General features: G+C 48.5%; 8 protein-coding genes across 11 annotated transcripts; 6 read left to right on the top strand and 2 right to left on the bottom strand.

Moving 5' to 3' along the window:
• The first annotated feature begins 368 nt into the window (after positions 1-368).
• Positions 369-3,245, top strand: BDCG_01294 (MFS pantothenate transporter). Its single transcript, XM_045416797.1, has 5 exons — positions 369-1,345; positions 1,490-1,593; positions 1,669-2,023; positions 2,125-2,802; positions 2,900-3,245. Exons 1-5 carry the CDS (start codon positions 1,223-1,225, stop codon positions 3,041-3,043), a joined length of 1,404 nt encoding a protein of 467 aa, XP_045272444.1. The 5' UTR covers positions 369-1,222; the 3' UTR covers positions 3,044-3,245.
• Positions 3,246-3,382: 137 nt separating this feature from the next.
• On the top strand, positions 3,383-5,349 carry BDCG_01293 (essential protein Yae1). Of its 3 annotated transcripts, none has more exons than XM_045416794.1 (2): positions 3,383-4,589; positions 4,741-5,349. In XM_045416794.1, the coding sequence occupies exon 1, from the start codon at positions 3,430-3,432 to the stop codon at positions 4,228-4,230; it is 801 nt and encodes a 266-aa protein (XP_045272443.1). In that variant the 5' UTR covers positions 3,383-3,429; the 3' UTR covers positions 4,231-4,589; positions 4,741-5,349. The 3 variants fall into 3 exon arrangements, with proteins under 3 accessions (XP_045272443.1, XP_045279511.1, XP_045279512.1); XM_045416795.1 differs by having other exon boundaries at positions 4,736-5,076; XM_045416796.1 differs by having other exon boundaries at positions 4,659-4,932.
• A 2,162-nt stretch (positions 5,350-7,511) lies between these two features.
• BDCG_01292 (uncharacterized protein) lies at positions 7,512-10,711 on the top strand (the record flags this gene model as incomplete). Its single annotated transcript, XM_045416793.1, has 2 exons — positions 7,512-7,554; positions 7,977-10,711. 2 exons carry the CDS (start codon positions 7,512-7,514, stop codon positions 10,709-10,711), a joined length of 2,778 nt encoding a protein of 925 aa, XP_045272442.1.
• A 788-nt stretch (positions 10,712-11,499) lies between these two features.
• On the bottom strand, positions 11,500-14,202 carry BDCG_01291 (uncharacterized protein). Its single transcript, XM_045416792.1, has 2 exons — positions 13,772-14,202; positions 11,500-13,632 (listed from the first exon to the last, which is right to left on the bottom strand). Exon 2 carries the CDS (start codon positions 13,254-13,256, stop codon positions 12,180-12,182), a length of 1,077 nt encoding a protein of 358 aa, XP_045272441.1. The 5' UTR covers positions 13,257-13,632; positions 13,772-14,202; the 3' UTR covers positions 11,500-12,179.
• Positions 14,203-14,398: 196 nt separating this feature from the next.
• On the top strand, positions 14,399-15,559 carry BDCG_01290 (mitochondrial metallochaperone Sco1; the record flags this gene model as incomplete). Its single annotated transcript, XM_045416791.1, has 3 exons — positions 14,399-14,896; positions 15,006-15,330; positions 15,432-15,559. The coding sequence occupies 3 exons, from the start codon at positions 14,399-14,401 to the stop codon at positions 15,557-15,559; spliced, it is 951 nt and encodes a 316-aa protein (XP_045272440.1).
• Positions 15,560-16,259: 700 nt separating this feature from the next.
• Positions 16,260-17,731, top strand: BDCG_01289 (voltage-gated potassium channel beta-2 subunit; the record flags this gene model as incomplete). The annotated part of the gene is made up of 6 exons (XM_045416790.1): positions 16,260-16,354; positions 16,411-16,433; positions 16,542-16,608; positions 16,677-16,764; positions 16,840-17,394; positions 17,507-17,731. The coding sequence occupies 6 exons, from the start codon at positions 16,260-16,262 to the stop codon at positions 17,729-17,731; spliced, it is 1,053 nt and encodes a 350-aa protein (XP_045272439.1).
• A 1,046-nt stretch (positions 17,732-18,777) lies between these two features.
• Positions 18,778-22,210, top strand: BDCG_01288. 2 transcript variants are annotated; one of them, XM_045416788.1, is made up of 7 exons: positions 18,778-18,960; positions 19,016-19,777; positions 19,938-20,013; positions 20,072-20,277; positions 20,336-20,396; positions 20,449-20,801; positions 20,868-22,210. In XM_045416788.1, the coding sequence occupies exons 2-7, from the start codon at positions 19,481-19,483 to the stop codon at positions 21,933-21,935; spliced, it is 2,061 nt and encodes a 686-aa protein (XP_045279509.1). In that variant the 5' UTR covers positions 18,778-18,960; positions 19,016-19,480; the 3' UTR covers positions 21,936-22,210. The 2 variants fall into 2 exon arrangements, with proteins under 2 accessions (XP_045279509.1, XP_045279510.1); XM_045416789.1 differs by having other exon boundaries at positions 18,957-19,777.
• On the bottom strand, positions 21,584-23,179 carry BDCG_01287 (uncharacterized protein). Its single transcript, XM_045416787.1, has one exon. It carries the CDS (start codon positions 23,039-23,041, stop codon positions 22,448-22,450), a length of 594 nt encoding a protein of 197 aa, XP_045272438.1. The 5' UTR covers positions 23,042-23,179; the 3' UTR covers positions 21,584-22,447.
• Between the last annotated feature and the right edge of the window lie 38 nt (positions 23,180-23,217).

Raw genomic sequence — 23,217 nt, 5'->3', positions numbered from 1 at the left:
AACAAGCCAAGACAAGCCTTTGAATAGAGCCTGGCGGCGCCGTTATCGGCGGAATTTATATAATCAGAACTGAGCGGATAGAGCCTGGGAACTGGGGACTGGGGAAAGGATATGGAGGCGCAATATTTGAAGTTCCGCGTAAATATATGACTTTTTCCTGCCTCCTTCTCCATGATCTTTCTGCTAGGTAGCTAGATTGTTAACCTTCGCTGCGGGAGCTGTAGAGAAAGGTAGGTTGCCCCAGCTGTTGGATGTTTAACATATATCCATCTCTCTTCACTCTTAAGTCTTCAGTAACTAGTTAGCACTTTTGTCTTGTTGTTGGCCGTGTGTGTGGGGGGAAACTAAATACCTTCCAGCATCGAACGGTTGGAACAAGCTCTAACTAGTTAAGTTACCGCTCCCAATTCCCAAACCTGCCCCACAGCCGCAAGACAAGAAAGACATCACCACAATCCAGCCGGCAAGGAACAAGGAACAAGGAGCAGGAGGGCCCGCGTTTACAACGGTGGCAAACTTGCGTCCCCGGTTTCTCTCACCAAGTAGTCAAGTACAGCAGCGATCGGCTTGCCGTGTGAAGGATCAAACGACGGGGAGACGGGAGAGGAATCTTCATCTCTAGTCCAGCAGCACAACACAGAGCAGCGCCCTATCATGAATATTCCATTCATCGTCTCCATCGTTCCATTATTGCATGATAGGTACCCAAATCGCGCTCCACTCAAAGGCAGAACCGATTTCCCCAGAGAGGGAAAAGAAAAAAAAAGATAACAAGATCCCTCCCTACCTTGGCATCCATCCTTGTGCTATGCTATGGAGAGCCTAAGCTAGGCAGTTTAGCTATTAGTTATAGCTTCTCCCAAGTGATGAGCAGCTTCGAGAGAGATAGCTCTCTCCATAGTCCAAACGCTTCTATCCTCCCCCCCAGAGGTGGGATATGGGGAGGGCGCGGACACTGCCGAGGGTAATTGAACTATGTTACCTCTGATTGAACAAATCTATGGATATAATAATAATACACCCGTTCTTCCCCCATGGTTCTTCTTGCTCGTACTCTTTGAATCCCCAGGGTCACCAAAACGCTCTGGCTACAGGGTCCTGAGCTTAGGTTCACCTGGGTAGTACTTTAGTTGCAAGAACTATATTTACGAAATCCTAATAATAAATAACAATATCTACTCCTAGCTACCTTAGGCCTCCCTCAGGCTCACTGTCGCCCGTCATGGCAGGGAAATTCATTCAGTACCTGCGTGGCACCGAAAGCAGGCCAGGTGAAGCTGCTTTGCTGCGCAAGATCGACTTTTTCATCCTCACCTTCTGCTGTCTTATGTACTTTGCCAATTATGTGAGTCCCTCTGGAGTCATTCCTTTTACATTCCTGTCGACGGTATTCTATACAGTTATATATAAGTTATAGCTACTGTCGCATATCTTTTAACAAGTGATGGGTTAAAAGTTGGGCTAATATTTATTATCTGTGCCTGAATAGCTGGATCGGACAAACTTGAACAATGCATACGTCTCCGGGATGAAGGAGGATCTGAACTTCCAGGGGAACCAGCTCAATTTGATTAATACGATTTTTACCGTCGGGTATGGTTGTCAAGTCTACATTCTCTCTGCATTCTTCACACAACGCCGAAATCTAACATCTTTCTTATTGCGCAGATACATTCTCGGCCAGGTGCCCTCCAACTTGGCGCTCATTCATTTCAAACCCAGAATCTTCTTCCCCTGCATGATGTTGTTCTGGGGTGGTTTGACCATGATTACCGCCTCTGTCCAAAAGCCGCAGTCTATCATGGCCATCCGTTTCTTCCTCGGCCTAGCTGAGTCGAGCACTTTCGTTGGTACCCACTATATTCTCGGGTCATGGTACACCGAGCGAGAGCTGGGCAAGAGAAGTGGTATCTTCACTGCCTCAGGACTTGCAGGGACTATGTTTGGTGGCTTTATTCAGACTGGTATCCATAAGTCATTCCACGGCGCCAGAGGAATGGCAGGCTGGAGATGGTTGTTCATTGTATGTTGGGAAGAAATCTCCCTCCTCCCCTGTGTCGCCTCAAAAAACATCAGGAATATACATCCATGCAAAGACCAATATGCTAACATGCCCAACTCCAGGTCGACGGCCTCATTACGGTCCCTATTGCCCTGTATGGTCTTTTCCTCTTCCCCGACACCCCCGCTACCACCACTGCTCCATACCTGAACGCGAAACAACGCGCTCTTGCCATCGCCCGCGCCCCCGAGCCGCTCCGCGAACGCGCCCCGCTGAGCCTTGGTTTCGTCAAGAAGATCTTCTCCTCCTGGCACTGGTATGGCTTCGTCATGCTCTGGGTCATCGCAGGAGAGACCGAATCCTTCTCCACCAACGCCCTGCTGGCGCTCTACATGAAATCGCACCCAACAAACAGCTACTCCGTCCCGCAGCTAAATAACTACCCCACCGGCGTGCCGGCAGTCGGGATCGTCTCCACGCTCTTCTGGGCCACGCTGACTGATTTCCTGGGCGGGAAGCGATACCTTGTCGGCTACTGGATTGGTATTACAGGCATTGCTACTTCTGCAATGATTCTTGGCCCCGGGTCGTCCACGGCGACGATCTTCGGCGCGTATTACTGGGCTGGCTCCGTGTATGCGTGCCAGGCAACGTTCTTCGCGTGGGCGAACGACGTCATGCGCTACAAGGACGATGCCATGCGCAGCATTGTCATTGCTAGTATGAATATGGGGAGCAACGTGGTGAACGCGTGGTGGGCTTTGCTGTTCTATTCGGCCGATCAGGCACCTTTCTTCACGGTATGTCGTCCTCACTCTGTTCCCTCCCCTACATTTCTTTCCTTTGACTTGGTCAAGTTTGTATCCGACACACTGACCCTGCTGACCGCATTTATAGAAAGGTATGTGGGCTATGATTGCCTGCTCGATCGCAATGGTCATATGGACCGCTGGTATTGTATACTGCTCCGCCCGAGATGAGAAGCAGGAAGAGGCGCGAAGGCTGGAAGAGGAAGTACCGTCGAAGCTAGAGGAAGCCTAGAACAAGGGTTCCGTTGCTGACATTCTGTGTTATATAATATTGTGTAGAACTAGCTTAGCTTTGACATGGTGCACATTGCTGCCCGATTTAAGACAATAGTGTGCTGTGCATGAATTATCCCCTTTTCTTTATTTTTATAGAGTGTAGTGTGTAGTTGGTTGCTGGATAGCGTAGGGTTGTCTACCTGCTCCATAGCCCTGGAGAAGGTCGGGTCTTATCACATTGTCACGTGGTGATAAGAAAAAAGCTCTCGCTGCTTCCACCGATTATCCTCCCCCTATCTATCACGACAAATTCCACGACAAATTCCTCATCCTCTGAACCAAAACCAGAAGAGCCAAAAAAATAAAATAAAATAAAATAAAGAAAGAAAGGAAAAAGACACCATGGGAAACTCCTCCGCCTCCCGTTTCCCCTCGGAACAATCCCGCCCCTCTTCCCCCTCCGCCCTGGAAACCTCCACCTTGACCCCTCGCTCGCCCTCCACAACCGTCACAACCGCCCCCTCCTCCCCGACCCACCAACACCCCTCCACAGCGCTCCTTTTAGATGACATCTTCGGCTCCTCCCCTCCGAACCAACATCAACATTCCTTAGAAAGCAACAACGACAACAACAACAGCAACAATAATAATAATATTGCCCCTCAACCCCACCAACGGGACCTCGCCCGCGAACCCTCCGACCTCCCCTTCCTGCGCCGCCAACACGTCACAGCCGGCTACCGCGATGGCATCTCCGTGGCCAAAGGCGAGCATGTTCAGCGCGGCTTTGATGGGGGATTCCCTGTTGGTGCGGAGTTGGGGTTGCGCGTTGGGACTGTGTTGGGGGTTTTGGAGGGGTTGGTGGCCACTGCTGCTGTAGCTGCTCGCCGTGCTGGTGGTGGCCGTGGTGACGGGGATGCTAAGGGGAGTGGAACATGGCGGGGTGCAGGAGACGATATTGCGGCCATGTTTGAGGCGGCGAAGAAGGAGTTAAGTGTGCAGAATGTGTTTGGGGCTGCTGCGGAGGATGTTGGTGGGGAAGGGGTAGCGGAGCAGACGGGAAATGGTAATGGTGGTGATGGTGATGGTGGTGGTGGGAGGCGCGAGTGGGTAGACCCCTGTGTGAGGCTGGCGAAGGCTGGGGATGAGGTTGTGACGAGGTGGGAAGGGAGGGTTAGGGAGTTGTTGGCCGCGACCAGATGAACAGGGTTGTACCTACCGTTGATATATGTGTGTGTGTGACTTGGGCTCTGTGCCCTGCAGCTCCTGTCCGGAGAAGCGTCCTGTGGCATCGTGTTGGTTGGGGAGCTGTGCAGTGCGTATTGCGGGGGACACTGGACGGCAGGGGAGAACTATAGCGTCAGGACGCAGACGGGCGTTGCTCGCAGCCTGCTGGCGATATACATGTCGTCTAACGATCGTTCTCGGGACCGGCGCCTTTTCACTTCTCTATGACCTCACCACCGCTTCTCTATTATACATTCTTAAGGACGAGGAAGCTCAGGATGCTAATTTCCGGCTGCGGGTGACGTGATATGAATCATGAGCTTTGTTTGGAACTGGTATGTATATCTCCGCCCTATAGCTTTCCATCCCCTTGGCTTTTGCACCGCTTATCTTTCCTCATTCAGTTTCCTTCTCCCTGCCCGTCATACCCGTCCACACGCGCGTTTTGTGTATATAAGTTTCGTGCTAATTTGTAAGGAAGGATAGTGTGAACACACTCTACTCGAGATAGATATCAAGATAGCGTTTTAGTGCATGACACTTAATTCAAGCTCCCATGAGCCAATTTATGTCCTCTCAATATTAGGCAGAGATAAGATAGGAAAAATAGATGAATAGGCATTGAACCACACGTAGATATCGGGGATATGGTTATTATGATTATGATTATTATTCGAACCACTTCCCTCCGCTTCGCCCCAGGCCGTGTCAAGTATAAGCACACATGCTGGCAATCGTCGTAAAACTGACTATACTCCCATATGCAGTTTCGCAACGTTGGCCGTATTTAATAGTAAATAACCGCCCAACACGTGAATGAAGAAGGGAAGACAAGAAATGTTCTGTTCCTGAACTTCACTGACGTGGTTTTCTACGAAGTGGTCTGGCGTAGAATAAGCAGGTTGGATTTCAAATTGATACTGGGGAATTCTTTTGGGATCGCATGGAGGATATTTATGATTCATGTTTGTTGGAACGGGTTGTTGAGCACCCATCGATATGTAAGGTAGGAGTTTGCTCGACAGGATCACTGAATTAGAATGGCAGGCTTCTGAGAGCCTGATAACGAGCGTCTTTTGGGCAATCACGGACAAGAAAGAGGGGTATGCGGTCGGGAGATGGTGTTATTTTTGAAGACGGTCGATCATGCTCATAAAGAGTGTGACTGTGACTTCAGAGATGGCGGGCATAGTTCTAGGATCACTATAAAACGTATGGTAATTGTCGCGGCCAAATGTGGTGAAACGTGTTGAAACGGTGCTCATGGCGGGCGTAAATTGACGGATGTATCATCAGCATTGTCGACCTGGACACGTGGAGCAACACTTGCCCTGGAATCAATTGCAAGCTCCAACCTGCTGTGACGGCTGGTTGCTTATGTTATGACATCATATTATGCGTAGAATCAAGCTGCTCATTGGCTTCAATGACCCGGTTGGCCTGTGTAGATGTAGGTACAAATATCTGAGCTCCATGGTTGGTTGGTATATTGTAATCTTCCACTTATAAATGGGCAGAGTCAGTGATCAAAATGTGTAACAAGAGATCAAAAATATGCCTCCAATATCGAGTGGCGAACTCCTAGGCGCATAGGTTCCCCCATCATGTAACTTCGACTCATCAACTCGTGAGGCCCGGTGGATGAAGTTGGATACATGGGGTTCGTCTGGGATGTAGGAGGAGAAGGACACGAGATATTTCAAGTCAGATGTGGCATCCGAAAGTGGTTCTTCAGGTCGAGTAATTAGATCGATCTTTTGACTGCAACGAGTGGTGAAGTAAAATCGACGCATAATACTATACATTGGGCATGATGCTGTAAAGGCAGCCAACTAAAATAAGCAAGATGAACAGTAGGTAGGGCAATAAAACCTCGTAATTTATATTTTCAATGCAAGCAGTAGACTGAGAATCAATCAATGAACCATGGTGTTTTCAATTCAACTTGCCCTTGCATGTAGGAAGCGATGTCTAGAATAGCGGCATTCAAGTCCAGGGTAAAAAATCCGAATCCAAATCAGTATATGGACGTCAACATTCGACTCTGTATAAATAGTAGTTAAGATGGTAGGTGGTCCAGTCTGAGCTGAAAGTGCGACGTGTAAACTTGATCGTTGGTTTGAACCATGGGTAGGCGTTTCGCTTTTAGGCATAGTTCGCTTTCCATGATAAACGTAATTGCAGCATCCGAGATTGGGTCATAAAGAAGGGCCCGCCAGGCGAGCATTTAGAGAGCGCCAGACTTTCAACAATGGGAGCTGTCATCTTCATGGCCTAATATGGATTCGTTGGCACAAGGGCATGAACAATTTGAGGGGCGTGAGATGTCCAGACAGGGATGTTTCTGAATGTGGATAGGATGGTCATCAGAGGCTAAGTTAACCTGGTCCAGCGCCAGTTTCAAGGAGTCCTGTTGGCGGCCTAGGGCACTCATGAGCGTAGTCATGAGCGTAGTACGACATGCCTGCTCTTTGATACTGTTCCTCGGCAGTATTCAAAATGACCTAAATATGGATGGTTTTTGCGCTGACGGCAGATTGTACGTGTGGAGACTAAAATAATCCCACCATGGGTGTGTCGTAGGGCAGGAAGTTGAAATTGACTCCGACTCCCAATATCCTGACCAGCGCAAATCTGTTGGATCCCATATGTAAACCACGCCCCATCTGGCGTTATTGGGTTCTGTGTTCCTCTGGGGCAGATTCTTGTGCCCAAGTTTGCTACTAGAGTGCTGCAGCTTGCGAACAAGTATCATGTTCGCTCTCCCAGTCCCTGCCCAGTATCGAAAAGACCATCTCTGAAGTAGGAGAGAGAAGCCGGCAGAGCGAGGGAAGGGAGTCAACGACGAAATAATCCAGTGAGAGGGGAGCTGATCTGGAAGTTCAGTCCGTTTATTGACATTCGTCACTGTCAAACATTCTGCAACAAGGCCGGAGGCACGGAGATATTGAGGAATATCTATCTCTGGTTGTTCGCAGTAACCGGGGACATAGGCACTTTGTTGGGCTGGCGCACAATTGATCTTTTAGTAGACAGTTGAAGTTGTTGCAGAAGTTGTTTCGGTGTGTGAGAGTCAAAAGAAAAAGCAATCCGCCGCATTTCCCAATCCGGCGAGCAATCAGCCTCAACTTCTCCATCGCACGTCGCCTCGTTCTCACACACAAAACAATTCCCTGAACACCACACCTCCCACGCGCTGCCTGTCCCGCCAGTGCGTGTTCTAATCATGTTGCGGCGTTGACCCAATTGAGCTGTGTATGGCCCTGAACGATGCTGTCTCGGTCGTCCAACGAGCTTCTGGTGCTGGCTGTCTCTCCTCCACCAGCCATCTGAATTAAATCCGCGCTGCAAGCTCATTTGACCAGCCACCGCATTCGGCTCCAACACAACAACAACAACACCACCATTGTCTCTCGACAATTGTCGTTCTGGGCTTTGGCTGCTTTTCTGGCTCTTTTAATTTACTTGTCTCTAGTGATTTTTATTCATACATTTTGGTTTGCTTGCTTGTTTGTTGAAAAATTACTGCTGTGCGGCTAAGTTTGCCAGCTTGCCAGCTCATCCTGGACGTCTCAATTCCCTCCAAACCTCTCCTGGGCTATTAATTACTGTTGGACAGGTTACTAAGAAGTTCCACACCTGTTCTGGGGAAGGATAATAGCCTCAATTGTGCTCTCATAACTTCGCGTTGTCCGCCCCGGCACATTCAAACCCCCGTTTAGCCCTGTCTCCAGCACCTCCACAACCCTTTGACGAGCCCTACGAAGTTTACGACCAGCCTACGTTAACGTCCCCATCCGCACGGCAGCGCCAGCAGCTGCGCCCTGCCCAGATAAACCCTCATCATTCTGAATTACCCTCGCGATCTCCTTCTCGATCTGCTTCACCTACCTCCTTAGGTCGTACCCGCTTGCTGCGGAGGTGCTCTGGCCTTGAAAATATACGCAGCGCTTCTCCTGCCCTAGGCCCTCGTCGACCATCAATTGCTAGGTTCGCGACGCAACTAGCAACTGTCGAGCCGGATCTAGCAATCGATCGTGCTAGCGCACTCCAGAATCCACCCCTAGAAGCACAGACTGGGGGAGGTCACACAACCTACCAGAGCTCGCTGCAACAAACTGGTGAATCATTCTGGCCCCGACGAACCAATCGTATTTCATCAAACACTGCGTCTGCTATCCTCTGGGTATTGGAAGAGGCTATTCGCCAGCCCTTCATTTTTACCCCAGACCTGAGCGAGCTTAACGCCTCAATGTCAGAGCTCGTTGGTGGAACCGTGCCCTCCGGATCTACGGGCAATGGCCGGCCCCAAAATGGAACCTCGCGACCCGCTCCAGGACCCATTGCCGGCCAGTCGAATCCTCCTAGTGGAGTTAGAACCCCGACTGATATTATGAGACAACGTCGTGACCGTGAAGCGCGCAAGAAAGCAGAGCAGGAGGCAAGGGAGAGAGACAAGCAGGAAACAGAATGGCGATTGCAGCACCAGCAGGAGCTGCAACAACAGCAAATTCAGCAGTTCCCCCAGCCGGGGCGACATTTGCCAGCTGCTGGCGCTGCCGGCGAACCTTCGGGTCAACGAAGACAAGGGGGAGGAGTCGCCCCGCAAGATCAAAGCTCGAGGCGTGACCGAGTGAGCGGTGGGAGCACTTCACGAATACAGGCATCTGCTGCTCCAGCTAGTACGACATCCGGTCTGCAGCCCGTTGTGCCATCTTCAAGTACACGACAACACGCCGTCCCTCCCGAGTCACGTATTCCCGGTGATGGAGCTCAGCAGCCTCAAACTTCCCGACAGCGAGGGGCGTCAATTCCGCAACATCACCAGAGACCTGCTCCTGCATTGTCCCAACCATCTGCCCGAACTACAACAGGAGCATTTGCGCAGCCGGGTACTTCGTCATCACAGGCAAGACCCCAAACTATGCCTGCGCAAGCCGCTCCTCCACCATTCGAAGAGCCTAGAACCTCCCAGACACAACAAACCGAACCTCCCCATCAATCCAGCCAACAGACTCAATCACAGACTCAACAACAGCAAAGTAGACCCAGGGCTGCATTTCCTCATGCCTTTGAACGTTGGGAGACGCTTTCCTCACATTGGGAAGGGTTGACGGGATACTGGATACGCCGGTTGGACCAAAACAACGAGGAACTAAGCCGTGACCCTCTCAGCCAGCAGATGTCAAGGCAAATCACTGATCTTTCCGCGGCTGGTGCAAATTTGTTCCATGCAGTGGTTGAGTTGCAACGCTTGCGGGCGTCCTCGGAACGGAAATTCCAACGCTGGTTTTTCGACACACGTGCCGAACAGGAACGCGCCCAGGAGGTCCAGGCGGAGCTGGAGAGACTATTAAGAACTGAACGGCAGGCTCGCGCGGAGGCAGCAAATTCAATTGCGAAAGCCGAAAGCGACAAGTTAAAGGCGGAGGAGCTAGTTCGGGAAATGCGTCGTGAATTACAGATATCGAAAGATGAAGCGAGGCGTGCTTGGGAGGAACTTGGCAGAAGAGAACAGGAAGAACGCGACCGCACGGTATCTTTAAGAAACGGTGAGCCAACTATAGTTGGCGGTGTGCAAGTAGTCCCCATGATGCAATCCGCTCTTAGCAGACAGACTAGTACAAATCGTCCACCAACAAGAGAAGGTCCTTACCCTGGTGGCCCTGGTCCCACAACAATGGGCGGGCAAACTAGACAAGACGTCCCTGAGCCAACTGAACATGATGCATACGACAGCCAAGTCTCGTCTCCAACAGCCACTGATCCCTTTGTCGAAACCACCCGTGAATCCGGCCGCCCGTCACATCATGACGTTGGAAGCTCACCTTCAAGACAACCGCCAACATTTACTGCCGCCATGTCTGCTGCACGAACGGCTACTACCCAAACTCAGGCTGCTGCAACCTCTAGCCCATATAGTCAATCCCACCATGCTGAGGACTCACACGGGCGATTCTACCAGCATGAACCTTCCGCTCTCCACGGCAGCGAGCCCAAGGTCACAGGGGCCGATGAGCGCGCATACATACCAACTAGCGAGCCAGGCGGCAGCGACCTTGGATCGGAGGAGTATGACCACCCGGAGGCGGCATACAGGCGGAACACACAAGACCGGGATCGTCGGATCGTATATCCCCGCACCATCTCGGACGACAGCGATGATTATGAGAATATGGAACACATGCCCGAAGGCGAATTCAGCCAGCGATACGAGGGAGTGGGTGGCATTGAGTACGGCGGCGGACCACCTGGTAGTTCACCTGAAGATATTCAAGGTGCTGGGTATGGCTCTAACGTCGACTATAGCGGATCTGGTTGGGGGGGTGCACCTACGTGGGATTCTGTGACGCCGCGACATCGACACCCCACACGGCTCAGTGACGTTTTAGAAGAAGATGAGAGAAGTCGAACAAGCCCGAGCCGTGCGAGCCAGGCAAGTCGTGGCATGCATTAAAGCAAATAGATGAAACGAATAATAAACGAGCGAACACCTCCCCAAGTTCTTGTTTTGGGTGTACTTTTGGTCATGCTCTCTCTCTCTTTTTTTCTTCTTTTCTTTTTTTTCTTTTTCTTTTCTTTTTTGGCTATTTTTGGGGCGCGGTTAAACTTCCTTTAAAAATGGCATGAAGGGGGTGGTGGTTAGTTGATGTGATGAAAATGCATTTGGCTGTATTCGACAGTTCCCACCACCAAGTTCCAAACTCCCAGCCTTCATTCCATTGTCCTTCTCGGCATGTTAGAATCTTCGCATATCCTACCGGAACCTGGCATATGCTGGCTGTCCCTCCCTCCTCGGCTTCTGTAAAACTGTCAGTTGCTTTACTCCTTAACCCGTCATTACCACCTTGTTTGACTGGTATCCGCATGATTATAGATCTGAATCAAGTTTGCGTGAGCGTCTGTTTGATTTGATTGATATCTTCCTTTACTTTTCCCTTTCGTGTGATGAGTCTCCCCACTTCTTTTGTTCCTCATTCATGCTTATTCCTTGTATTGATTTTTTGCTTTTGTTAATTTTTCTTCCTCTTTAACGCTTTTCCACCCTTGTATTCTGTTATGAGTACAATCCTTTTTACATGGCTGGCATGTTCTGATATCTTGATATTCATTTAATCAATTTCCTTTCTCGATTTCGATACCCACCTTAGTGCATATAATGTCATTTTCCCGCCCCCATCCTCCTCATTATCAAAGGGTTAAAAATAAAAGACAAAAGGATTTCTCGATTTCCCCTTTTTTCTGATCACTTGTGAGGGATGGATGGGAGATAGAATTTATCGTTATATGATGATGCATATTGCCATGCTGGCGGATACTTTTTCAAAACAATCTCCTTAATATTAGATATTAGTTGTGCGAGTATATTATTTAATAAGTTATTAAAACATATTTACATGCATATAAGAAGTTTATATGCAGATATGCCCTTGAGCCGTTCATATAGCCCTTTCCATCCCATTTATTAAGATTAATTTTCGGAAAATTGGCGTAGTGAGTGGAGTCTCGGGTCGCGCAGTGGTGACTTGTGGTGATGGAGAGTAGTTCAGGGGGGTCACTTTTGAGTTAATTTGCTAGCAGCAAGGGGCCTGTTCGGGATTGGAACGATGGTCCCTCTGAGCTGGGGTTCCCTGAAGGGTCCTGGCCTCCGTGAAATAAACGAGTGTTGGCTCTTTAATCATTCTCCTGAAAAAGGGCAGGCTTTTCCCAGCCAACATGGAGATAGTGTCGGCTTTTGCTCCTTATTGTGCTATTATTGTTGGATTGAACAGGCATACTTGCATTTCACTTTTTGTTTCCCGCTTTGTTTGTGCCAGTGTGGCTGTTCGAGACTTCTTTGAATTTTGATTTTAATTTTTTTTCCCTTGTATCCTGGTGATAGCAGGCAGCGATCCCCTCCATCCCTCCCCTCTTCTGTTGTGTAACTAGAATGAAATTCCAAATAGAAAAGGGTCAGGCCTAAAATCCCTCCACGATAAGTTTAAAAAGCCCCGTTTCTGGTCAGAAGGCGGTCTCTCGTTATAGTGGCTAAGATATAAGGAATCCTCTGGTGTGATACGGTGACAATCTCGAACACCTGCACACTGACAGCCCGCCGCCGATATCCACTGAGGATCATACGGTGTTTCGCAAGCTCCGGCGTTTATCCAAGTCGTGATCCTTTGCCTAACTAGATTCTTCCCTTCTACCCTGTCAACAAGCAATCGAAATTCAGAAGAGCAGTCCGGGCATCGCATGAATGTACATTCCCTCTTCCCCCTGATTTTGGAGAAAAGGAGCGTTGGAAACGTGCCATTCCGAGAGTGGAAAAAATTCGCAGATGGCAAAACTGGCCCTTCTTTACCACATAACACTGCATACTGGTCTGTTTGCAGAACTAGATTGCCATTGACGATCTTGGCGCTACCAAATAAACGCCGAAATCTGAAATGTTCAGGGCATCCAAGTTCTCCCGCACAACAACCAATCTCGGATATCGGGCATCCATAGTCCTTCCCGTATCGGTGACGATTCATAACCTCTTTAGCCAGGGAGAACGGGAGATGGTAAAAACAGTCCCAAAACTTTATAGGTCTGTTCACCTCATCACAAGGTCTTGGCTGGAATGATATATGACGGTTTAGTTTCTGACGGCGATGGAAAACCGCGCATTGATGACAGAGAACATGTTGAGGAAAGAAGATCTCCAGCCTCGCGAGGAGGCTAACGCGATCTTTCTTGTTTTCAATGAGCTTCCGAACACCGGGGGACCCGCCGATTATGAACCATATGGCTTTGCATGTCACAGCGAGTGCTGCTCCATCCGCGGGAGGGATTGCCTTAATAAGATAATAAATGACATCGTCACTTAAGTTGAAAAATGGCGGTAGACCGTCTTGATAGGAAACTTGAACCGTCTCCTTTCTCCTACTGCGTTTGATGCCCCGTGATAGCTTCCCGACACGCCTTGTTAGCGCTTCGGATGCTTTTACGTAGTAATCCTTTAGGGAATGCTTCTCCATCGTTCACTTTGCTAGAAAACGCACAGATATTCCGGACACGTAGTGAGGAGAGGCCCTTGGTTTCCGAACGTTTGTCAACTTCACCGCGAAGCAGATAATTATTTCGTAGAGTTGCGCGGTTGAAAATTCCTGCCTATTTTGTATCGATTCTTGAGTCTTGTGTGGTGTGAAAAGAAACTTTATGACATCATGTAACTAGTCTCTGACTGTCAGTTATGGACAAGTTTGGGGAACGAAAATAGATATAGGGCCACTTCTTGAATTGAAGTAAGAGATGGACTAGAACATTGTTCAGAAGCAAGGTTGCAGCGGAAGGAATACACGTATGCATCTGACGGACTCGGGTATTCATGTAGAAAGGATCGGAAAGCTTAAGCTGAATAAGAATAGCGGAATGCCATCAGTATCCCAAATCCGCCTGTTCTATATATTTTTGACTCTGATTTTGAGTTTTAGATTTGGAGGCATTTGATCCAGCAACTGCCGTTTTGTAATTCAATAATAAGTGTACTAACCACGAGATTGGAAGAATTATTGTAAACTCTAATCATAAATGCTAGGAAGGCTATATATCTATCAGTTATGGATACCTAGGTAGGGCCTGATTTCTCAGGAGTCGGACGAGGAAAAAAAAAAAAAAAAAAAAAAAAAAAAACTTGTTCTGGCTCTTTTCAGATGCCGCAGCTTTCCGGCGGCCCCCATCTGGCAAGCAGGGCGTTGGATGAGAGCCTTGGAGTTCTAATATCTCAATGTGACCAGATGTCCCCGTTGATGGTCGGAGTAATTGGGATAAATAAAGCCTCTAGGAGCATGTACGGGAGTACAGTACAGTACAAGGACTGGTGATTGATATTGAAAGGGCGGATCCGTGGTTAATCGCAATCTCCATTCCAGTCGCGTAGGTAAAAGTATAGTAATAATTCTTTCAATAAAGTGGACAAGCACATAAGGAACGAGTAAATAATAATAATAATAACTACGCGGAGTAACGTAACGAAGACAGATTAATCAGCAGTTGATCATGTGATAAAATATTGGAATGGAGCAACTCGCCAGTAAATAAATATCCAATTGCTGAACAAGATCTGTTGATCCTCTCATTTTAACTGTTTAATTGGGAGCAAAAGAAAATAAACGTCAACATGGCTTCCAGTCGCACTTCATTTATCTCCCGTTGGATGAAACATGCTGCTTTCCAATCCCCTACTCCGTGGGGAGCAGCACCATCAGCCCTCCCAATCTCTCAGCGCATCGCAAGCAGATCATACTCGTCGAGTCGGAGGTCACTACAAGCTCCCGGTACTCGGATTAGATCACCTTCATTTTTACTATTGATTCGGTCGAATCCTCAAACTGCTTCTTTCTCCACAACCTCACCCCGCCCGAAATCCAAAACCATTCAGCAATTAAAGGCTCGCGCTTCAACCGGGCCATTCTCATGGAAGGCCGCCGCATTGTTCGTCGTAACAGGCGTGGGAATGATATTTTACTTTCGCTATGAGAAAGCGCGGCTTGAGCGAAAGAGAATCGCCGAGATGAGTAAGGGCGTTGGCAAGCCAAAAGTTGGCGGACCCTTCGTCCTGAAGGATTTGGATGGCAACGAATTCACAGAAGAAAATTTAAAAGGAAAATATAGCTTCGTGGGTCTTCCATGTCTATTTCCCATTTCATTCGTTTTTATTTAGTCATTTTGAGAGGATATAGGCTTTTTCATTAGAATTAAATTTCTTACATTCAGCATCATCCTAGGTTTATTTCGGCTTCACTCATTGTCCTGATATTTGCCCAGACGAACTCGACAAAATGGCCGAGATAATCGATATTGTGAAAGCCAAATCAAACAACAAAACCGTTTTGCGCCCCGTTTTCATTACCTGCGATCCAGCCCGCGACAGCGCCGATGTGTTGCGCAAGTATCTAGCGGAATTCCATAAGGGGATTATTGGATTGACAGGCACGTATGAGCAGGTGAAGAATGTGTGCAAGCAGTACCGCGTGTATTTCAGTACACCGCGGAATATAACACCGGGAGAGGACTATCTCGTTGACCACAGCATTTATTTCTACCTAATGGGTATGTCAAGTACCCCCATTGATATACCCCAAACTTTTATCCCCGGGCGCATACTTTAGTCTGCTAGGGATTAAATATGACTAACTTTCAACCTTCTGTAGATCCGGAGGGAGACTTTGTTGAATGTATCGGCCGTCAAGATACTGCTGAAACTGCTGCTGCTACCATTCTAGCCCATATCAATGACTGGAAGAGGGAAGGCAAGCCCATCAACACTGAGGAGGAATAGTTTTGTGATGAATAAGTAAAAGACTTTGATTCAAGTCTCCGCTCTTCATATCACTCCCTTTTTCTTCCTTATTGACCTTCGCGTTTTGGGAGCATAGTGCTCTTAACACCGGAGGGCACCACACCCCCAAAAATGTACACCTCCTCTCTACACTACTTGGTTATGGAGTTGGTATCCGAGGATTGGGCATGCATTAAGACTTATTTTCCTTGCTGTATTATATTTCATATTACTTCCCCCGTTATACACTTCTTATTTGTTAAAAAGGTGTAACCGCCCAACCATGTACACTAGCGAAGCTCAAGTACAAACATTGGGTTGAGCCCCCACAATTGAACGATCAAGTTTGGACAAGAGCCATTGCTATTTAAAAAGCAATTATTGGCCCCGTTCACCCGGGAAGAATTCCTGCATAAACGGCCTGCGGTTTTAAATCCATGGTTGACCAGTTCTCTAGAATTCCAAGCTCGGGAAATGCTTCCATGAATTAGCTTAGAACAGCGTTGAAAAAAACACTCGCTGATTGGTCTCCATGTTCTGGGTCCTATCCTCCTTAGGGACCGCTCTATGACCATTTAAGTTGCCTTATACCCCGCCAGACCAAAACTTGGAAGCAGGAAGACCTTGCTTGACAGCACTTGAACGGCGCATTTTCCTAATTGGTTGATACAAATTACCGCAACCGCGATTACAGAATACCATGGCGGAGCAAAGCAAGAAAAGTGAAATGCTCTACCGCAGAGTAGGCAATTCAGGACTTCATGTCTCTGTGATATCGTTGGGAGGATGGCTCACGTATGTTCGCCTAAATCACGGCTTTGAATAGACATTTATACTGACGGAAAATACAGCTATGGCGGGCATGTAGATGAAGGTAAAACACGCTTCATGGATTCATTGATTATTTCATGTTAGAGAGCAACAAGGGGCGATTACACTAGAATGGGTTTCAAGATAGCTAATGCATACCTGTTTTTTCCAGAGGGAACAATGAAGTGCATGAAGCAGGCCTATGACCTAGGTATCAACTTCTTTGACACGGCTGAGAGGTAATTGTTCTAATGTTCGCGGTAAATTTCTGATACAGAGGTACGGGTCATTGATTCTTTCCCCTCAGCTATGCTGCTGGCAAATCCGAAATTGCTATGGGCCGGGCCATTAAGGAGTTTAAATGGAAACGCAACGATCTGGTCATCAGCACAAAGGTTCTAAATTGCCCACGAACTACTACTACTCTACACTCTCATACATAGAGCCATCTGCTAACTGATGAGTTCAAGGTCAATTTTGGCACCGCCCATGGGGACTTAGAGATCAACAACTGTGGACTGTCTCGAAAGCATATTATCGAGGGAACATTGGCTTCCCTCAAACGTTTGGAGCTGGACTATGTCGACATTATCTATGCCCATCGTCCTGATAGGCTTACCCCCATGGAAGAGGTAGTTCGGGCTTTCAACTACCTCATTAACAAAGGGCTGGCATTCTACTGGGGAACGTCAATGTGGTCAGCGGACGAGATTGCTGAAGCGACTGGAGTTGCCAAATCGCTCGGATTAATCGGGCCGATTGTTGAACAGCCACTTTACAACATGATCGACCGGCAAAAAGTCGAGTCTGAATACCAGCGAGTGTTGTCCCGGTGTGGAGTTGGATTGACCGTTTTCTCGCCGCTGAAGGGGGGCATTTTGACGGGAAAATACAATGAAGCGGCGGCAGAACCTCCCAAGGATTCACGGATTGCGGTCAGCCAGGATAAGTATACCTCGTCTGTCAGAAAGGGATACGGGAACGAGGCCTGGAACGCGGACATCCAGAAAGTGGCCAAGCTCAAGGTACGTTCTTGACTATAATCTTAAGAAATTATTACTTCCCTATTTTCAGTCCCTCTCTACCTTTTACGGGCAATGGGTACTTCATAGAAGATATCTGACCGTATATGAAAAGCCAATCGCCGATCGACTTGGATGCAAACTATCTGCGCTTGCCCTTGCCTGGTGCTTGAAGAATGAACACGTGAGTTCTGTCATCACGGGCGCCTCGAGACCGGAGCAGGTCGTCGAGAACGTCGGGAGCTTGAAGGTGCTTCCCAAGCTCACTCCGGAGATAATGGCCGAGATCGACGACCTGTTGGGCAATAAACCCCAACTCGATCAGGCTAGATTTGGTTAAGCTGTTGTCAATGTGGATGGCGGAGGGGCTCTGGAAGATGGTTCAATGGCTGTATTCTCTGTTAGTCTACGGAGTACTCCGTACTACGATTAGTAGTTATCATATTAGATTTTAGTCTAGCTATGCAGGTCAACTTATTTTCTTATTACTCCATATCTGTGACGGCGGAGTTGAGACGGAACCCACATCCTAGTTTCTACCCTAAATGGAGCTTCTAACTATATTGCAAGCCACTCCACGACAATGCCAACCGAGATAACGTCGCCAATTGCTCGTATTGGCTCGCTCATAGCGATATATACGGAGTACATTAATAAGTGTAATAATGGTAAAACACCCCCCACCAACCGACAGTCGATCTCGTATAATCTTCATTATTGCCCTCCAGAAATGCATTTTATCATGGTCCTAGCTGTGATTCCAGCAAATTTTTTTGGGGAATATCAATTTCAATCCGCCCTCATGTATTGCTATTCTCTTCTGTTTGATAACCTTGGGCTGCGTCTCTGTTCTCTGATCCTTCAATTCTGAGAGTTCAAGTCAACCAGCATGGCCTCCTTGATCCCTATACCATAAGACAGAGTGCAATCCCCTACGATAATGAACTCCTGATATTTGTAAGATATTCAATATCTCTCAGTAGCGCCCTGCAACCACTGGGTTCCGTTTCCTAGAGAAGTCGGAGAATTTGACAAACCACCATAGCTCATATCGTCAAATAACATCCTCATAATGAGCCCAGATACGAAGACGGCTTTCAAAATTGCATATAAACCACGTAAACAGGTTCAAGTTGTTTGTATCCAGTATTGAAAGACAGTGGATGATCTTACCCAGAGCTCCATCTAGACCAAATACATTTCCAAACCACCCGCTAGATTCTTGATACATTTCGCCCCGCTTTCCGGCTCCAGGGAACAAATCTCGTTGCATTAATACCATGGAAGGAGCTGTATCCCCAAACTTGGAACATCGGTGATCCCGAAGCTGTTTTCTCGCCACCCTGAAAAAGACATTGTTGTACGGTAGTATTCGAAGCCAGTCATTTGCACTCGCTAGCAGATAAAGACGGAGATGGAACGAAATGAGGCGCCATTTATGATGAACCACAAGTGGAACATCCGTCAGGCCAACCATCTGCCCCCGAACCCCTCTGCATAGTTGTCATCGAAGCTGCGATGTTTCGGGGCACATCCGCTGTTAGGCAGGATAGATATGTTCCAATCTTGGTTAGTGTTAAATAGCTAACTATCACCTGACCAATCCCCTGACTAAACCAAAGAGTTGCCTTTTCCGACGGGCGGCGCAGCCATTCCAACACCACACCCAGAGCTTTCCCAACACCCTCTAAACTCTTGTCTTTTGCCTCCAATATCCACCTCAATCTTGTTTTGTCCATGAGATCACAATATGGCTTCATATAGCCCTAGAGATAGAGGGTACCGCGGGAACCCGACCAATCCGCCACCTCGCCGCAACGACTTGAACGGACGCATGTATGATGATAGAACCTCCCGCTCCCGCTCCCGCTCCCGCTCCTACTCTCCTCCACACCCTGTCTCACGATCCAGGGACCGTAGATACGGCTCACCAGGCGGTACACGCTCTCCTCCGCATGGTAAAATCAACTTCGCGCACTAGGGCGAATAAATGGATACATCTCTCGTTTTGAGCTTGTGCTGATTTCTTCATTTCTGTTTCCTACTTGAAGACACTTCTCGGACTCCTCGTGGTCCAGCGGCGGATAGGATGCATCCCGGCGGGGATGGCGAAATCTCAACTTCTAGGGATTACCGATCTAGGGAGCGAGACGACTACCGGCGCCCCACTTGGTCCCCTCCACGACACCGTGGAAGGTCGTCATATAGGGACCGTGACCGGGAGGGATATCGCTCCCCTGGATATGACAGTCGCAGCAGAAGCCACAGCAGAAGTCGTAGTGGATCCAGAAGCCGCAGCCAACGCGGCCGCCGACGTCCTTACTACGGCCAGGAAAGTCGTGAGATCATGATGGAAGGCCTACCAGTGGACATGAATGAAGACGACGTTCGACCATTCCTCCCTTTCCCCACTATAATGCACAGCAATCTGAATCCCCATTGATATGAGAGGCTGCACTACGTTTTCGTCATCTTTTCTTGGAAGACAGTATGCTGAGATGTGTTTGTCGCCGGTCATAATTCCGGTCGATTCTTTCTTGTAACAGATTTTGAATGAACTCACCCAATATTACCATGTCGGGACGTTGGAGGATGTTCGTGTCATCCGCGATCGTCAAACGAGTACGTCTAATTTAATTTCCCACATTTTGTTGTGAACAATACTGATCCTTCTGTGTAGAGATATCCCGCCAGCTGGGCTTTCTTCGGTTCCCTACAATAGATGAATCTCGTGAATTCCTGGAACGCAATTTTCCTACCATATATCTCTATGGGGACAGCGGATCACATACTGATGAGCGTGGTACGAGGGTTAGAATAGCTTATAGTCGAGAAAGGGAAGACCGTAATCGAATCAAAGCTGAAGGAGAGTGGACATGCAAGATCGTGAGTCATTAGATTCGCTTCCTACTGGGTGACTTTAACTAACGAGCACTTATTTTAGTGTTCCATAGTCAATTACGCAACCCGACAGCGCTGTTTCAGATGCCAAGCAGTTCGAGCCGGTATGTACTTTGGGATGTCTAGCTTCACGAGCTCTAAAGCTGACTAGCGAAGATTTTGTTCAACTTCCTCCTGGGATAGCCAACCCTCCACGCGTTGCGAATCACGGTGACAACGATGTAGCTCCCGACGGGACACCATCCCAATTTATTCTTCTTCGAGGCCTAGAGGCGTCGGTTACAGAGGAACTTCTTGCCAAAGGGGTAGCAAAACTTTATAAGCCAACGCCGGGTTCAGAGGGACATGGTGCAGCCACCGCCGCCAAAAAGGGCGCCAAGGTTGCGTCTACGACAGGAGATGCCAATCTCGGGGCACGAGAAGGCTCAATACGGCGCGTATTGCTCATACGAGATCGTCGAAGTAACGAAAGTTGGAAGTACGGCTTTGCGGAGTTTGCAACCGTAGAAGTAAGTACAGCTTGCTTCTAGTTTAAATCCATTTTATTGATTCCATATTAATTAACGCGCCTGTAGGATGCTCAAGCCGCACTGGCTCGATATAACTCCTTCGAAACATTCACAATTTCGTCGAAACCTGTTCTAGCTAGTTATATCCACGCCGGGGTCTTCGTTCCCGTCATAAACCCTACAGCCAGCACTGATCGATTCACTTTCAGTCCACTTGGAAACCCTTCCATGAAATTAGCATACTGGGACGAGACTGCTTATGCAACTGAGTTGACGGTGTCGACAGAAGATCTGGATAAGAACCGTTCCAAACCCCGAGCGACAAAATCCACCGTGGCTGACAAGAACCCCAAGACTAGCAAGGAGGTTGAAAAGGTAAAGAAGAGAAAGGCGGATGCCGGAGGATCCCTCAGCACAAAGAAGATTGCTGTTCCTAGCCACTTGCAGTTTTGGAGCAACCGTCACGCTGAGCTGCATGGTATTCAGCGAGATGAACCAAAGGACGGAGGCTCGGGCAGCGACCAAAAACAGGGTGGCAGCGAAGGTGGCTCATCTTCTGGGTCACCTGCACCAACACAGTCCTACGTCGATCTTAACCGTAAATGCTGTTATCTGTGCATGCGCCAATTTAAAACGGAAGCGGAAGTGAACAAGCACGAGAGACTCAGTCAGCTTCACGGTGAGAACATGCAAAATGAAGGTCTTAAGACCAAAGCCTTGGCGAAATTGGCGAAGAAACGGGACCAGGCCGAACATCATCCTTCTTCAGAATATCGTGACCGGGCCAAAGAACGTCGTCAGGCTTTCGGGCCATCGGTAAAAGCGAAGGAGAAGAAAGTGGAAAAGGAAATTGAGGAAGCACCACAGGTTCCTCTCATTTCGAAAGGCGCAGCTCTTCTCGGCAAAATGGGCTGGTCTGCTGGTTCTGGACTCGGCGCGGAAGGCTCAGGGATGACAGCCCCAATCGCTACTGATCTGTATGTGCAAGGCGTTGGGTTGGGTGCTCAGGGAGGCAAAGTTGGCGATGCCGTTCAGGAAGCCGGAAGGAATACGAGGGGTAGGTATGATGAGTTCCTCGAGAAGACAAAGGAAACTGCACGTGAGCGATACGAGCGAATGTCGAAGGAGGAGTAGGTTGATAGTATCGTGATATGTATCCTTTTTACCCTGTACTACTACCCAACAGCTAGCTTTTATTTTTCAGTTCTGTGTGTTTGCCTACCTCATTGGGATGCGGTATTTCATTTATGACATTTGTTATGCCATTTGTACGGCGTAGCTTTTATGGGTTAAGTTTTCCTGAAATATCTTATATCCATTTTAATCTGTCCTCTCGTCCAAAATTCTTTAAAAGCGCTATGATACAGTAGATTTTTCGGGACGTAATCCAACGGAACAAGAGAATGTCATGTTTACATGACATGATTCCAAGGTCGTGCGCCGCACGCTCTAAATCGTGGTGATTATAAGAACCCCTTTCAACGTCCCGGGAGAACCGAAATATACCTAATTGTCCTCTTCTCAAGATCACTCGCATTCGCAACATGGCGTGGCGAGTTATATATGCCCTCCAATTCATTCCCCCAATATATCCTCCACCGGCTTCCCTCTCATCCCAACACATGCAAAATATCCCAACCCTATCCCTACCTCTCCTTCCCCCTCTCATTGACATATTCCCGCTCCACCGCACTCCCTCTCTTCTCCTTCTCCGTCTTCCGATTCATCACACTAACAACCCATTCCTCCAACTCCTCCTCGACATCCTGCTCCGACCGTCCCGTCCCATCTATTCCCAACCCGCCCCTCACCTTCCGCCTCAAGTCTTCCATGGTATTAATGTCAAACGCGTACATTCCCGCCCCGACGCCAATCATTGCTACGCTGGCGACATTTATCGTTGCGATGTTGAGTGCTTCGAGGGCCTCGAGGGCTCCGTTAACAGGCGGTTGGTGGAAGGGAGCACTGGTGTACGTAGGCGGGAGTGAGCTCATGCGCTTGCGGAGCAGGGCGCGGCGGGTTATGATGGAGGAGAGGATGAGGAAGGCCGTGCCGCCGACGAGGAGCTTTGTAGAGTTTGGGATGCGGGATTTTTTGGAGGGTTGAAGTGTCAGTGCTGGTGGTGTTTGTGATTGGGACTGGGTAGTTTCATTGGGTTGGCTGGCGGTGGACGACATTTTTGATAGCGGTGATGGCGCCGTTCCTGGCGATGGTGAGAAGCTAGGAATATAAGAAGCCATGTAGAGGAATGAAGTGTAGTTTTGTTCACATCGGGTTCGGTCTTGTCGGCTCTTCTTGAAATTGTGGTTGTTATTGGAGCCAATTGGGGATTAATACAAAAGCTGCGGGAGTAATAAATGATGGCAGTTGAAACTCCGAGCGGGAATTTGGAGTGCCCGATACCGTTTATCTAGTT

This window comes from Blastomyces dermatitidis, assembly GCF_000003525.1.
Source record: "Blastomyces dermatitidis ER-3 genomic scaffold supercont1.1, whole genome shotgun sequence".
NCBI classification, from domain to species: domain Eukaryota; kingdom Fungi; phylum Ascomycota; class Eurotiomycetes; order Onygenales; family Ajellomycetaceae; genus Blastomyces; species Blastomyces dermatitidis.
This window is presented reverse-complemented; position numbering and strand designations above follow the sequence as displayed.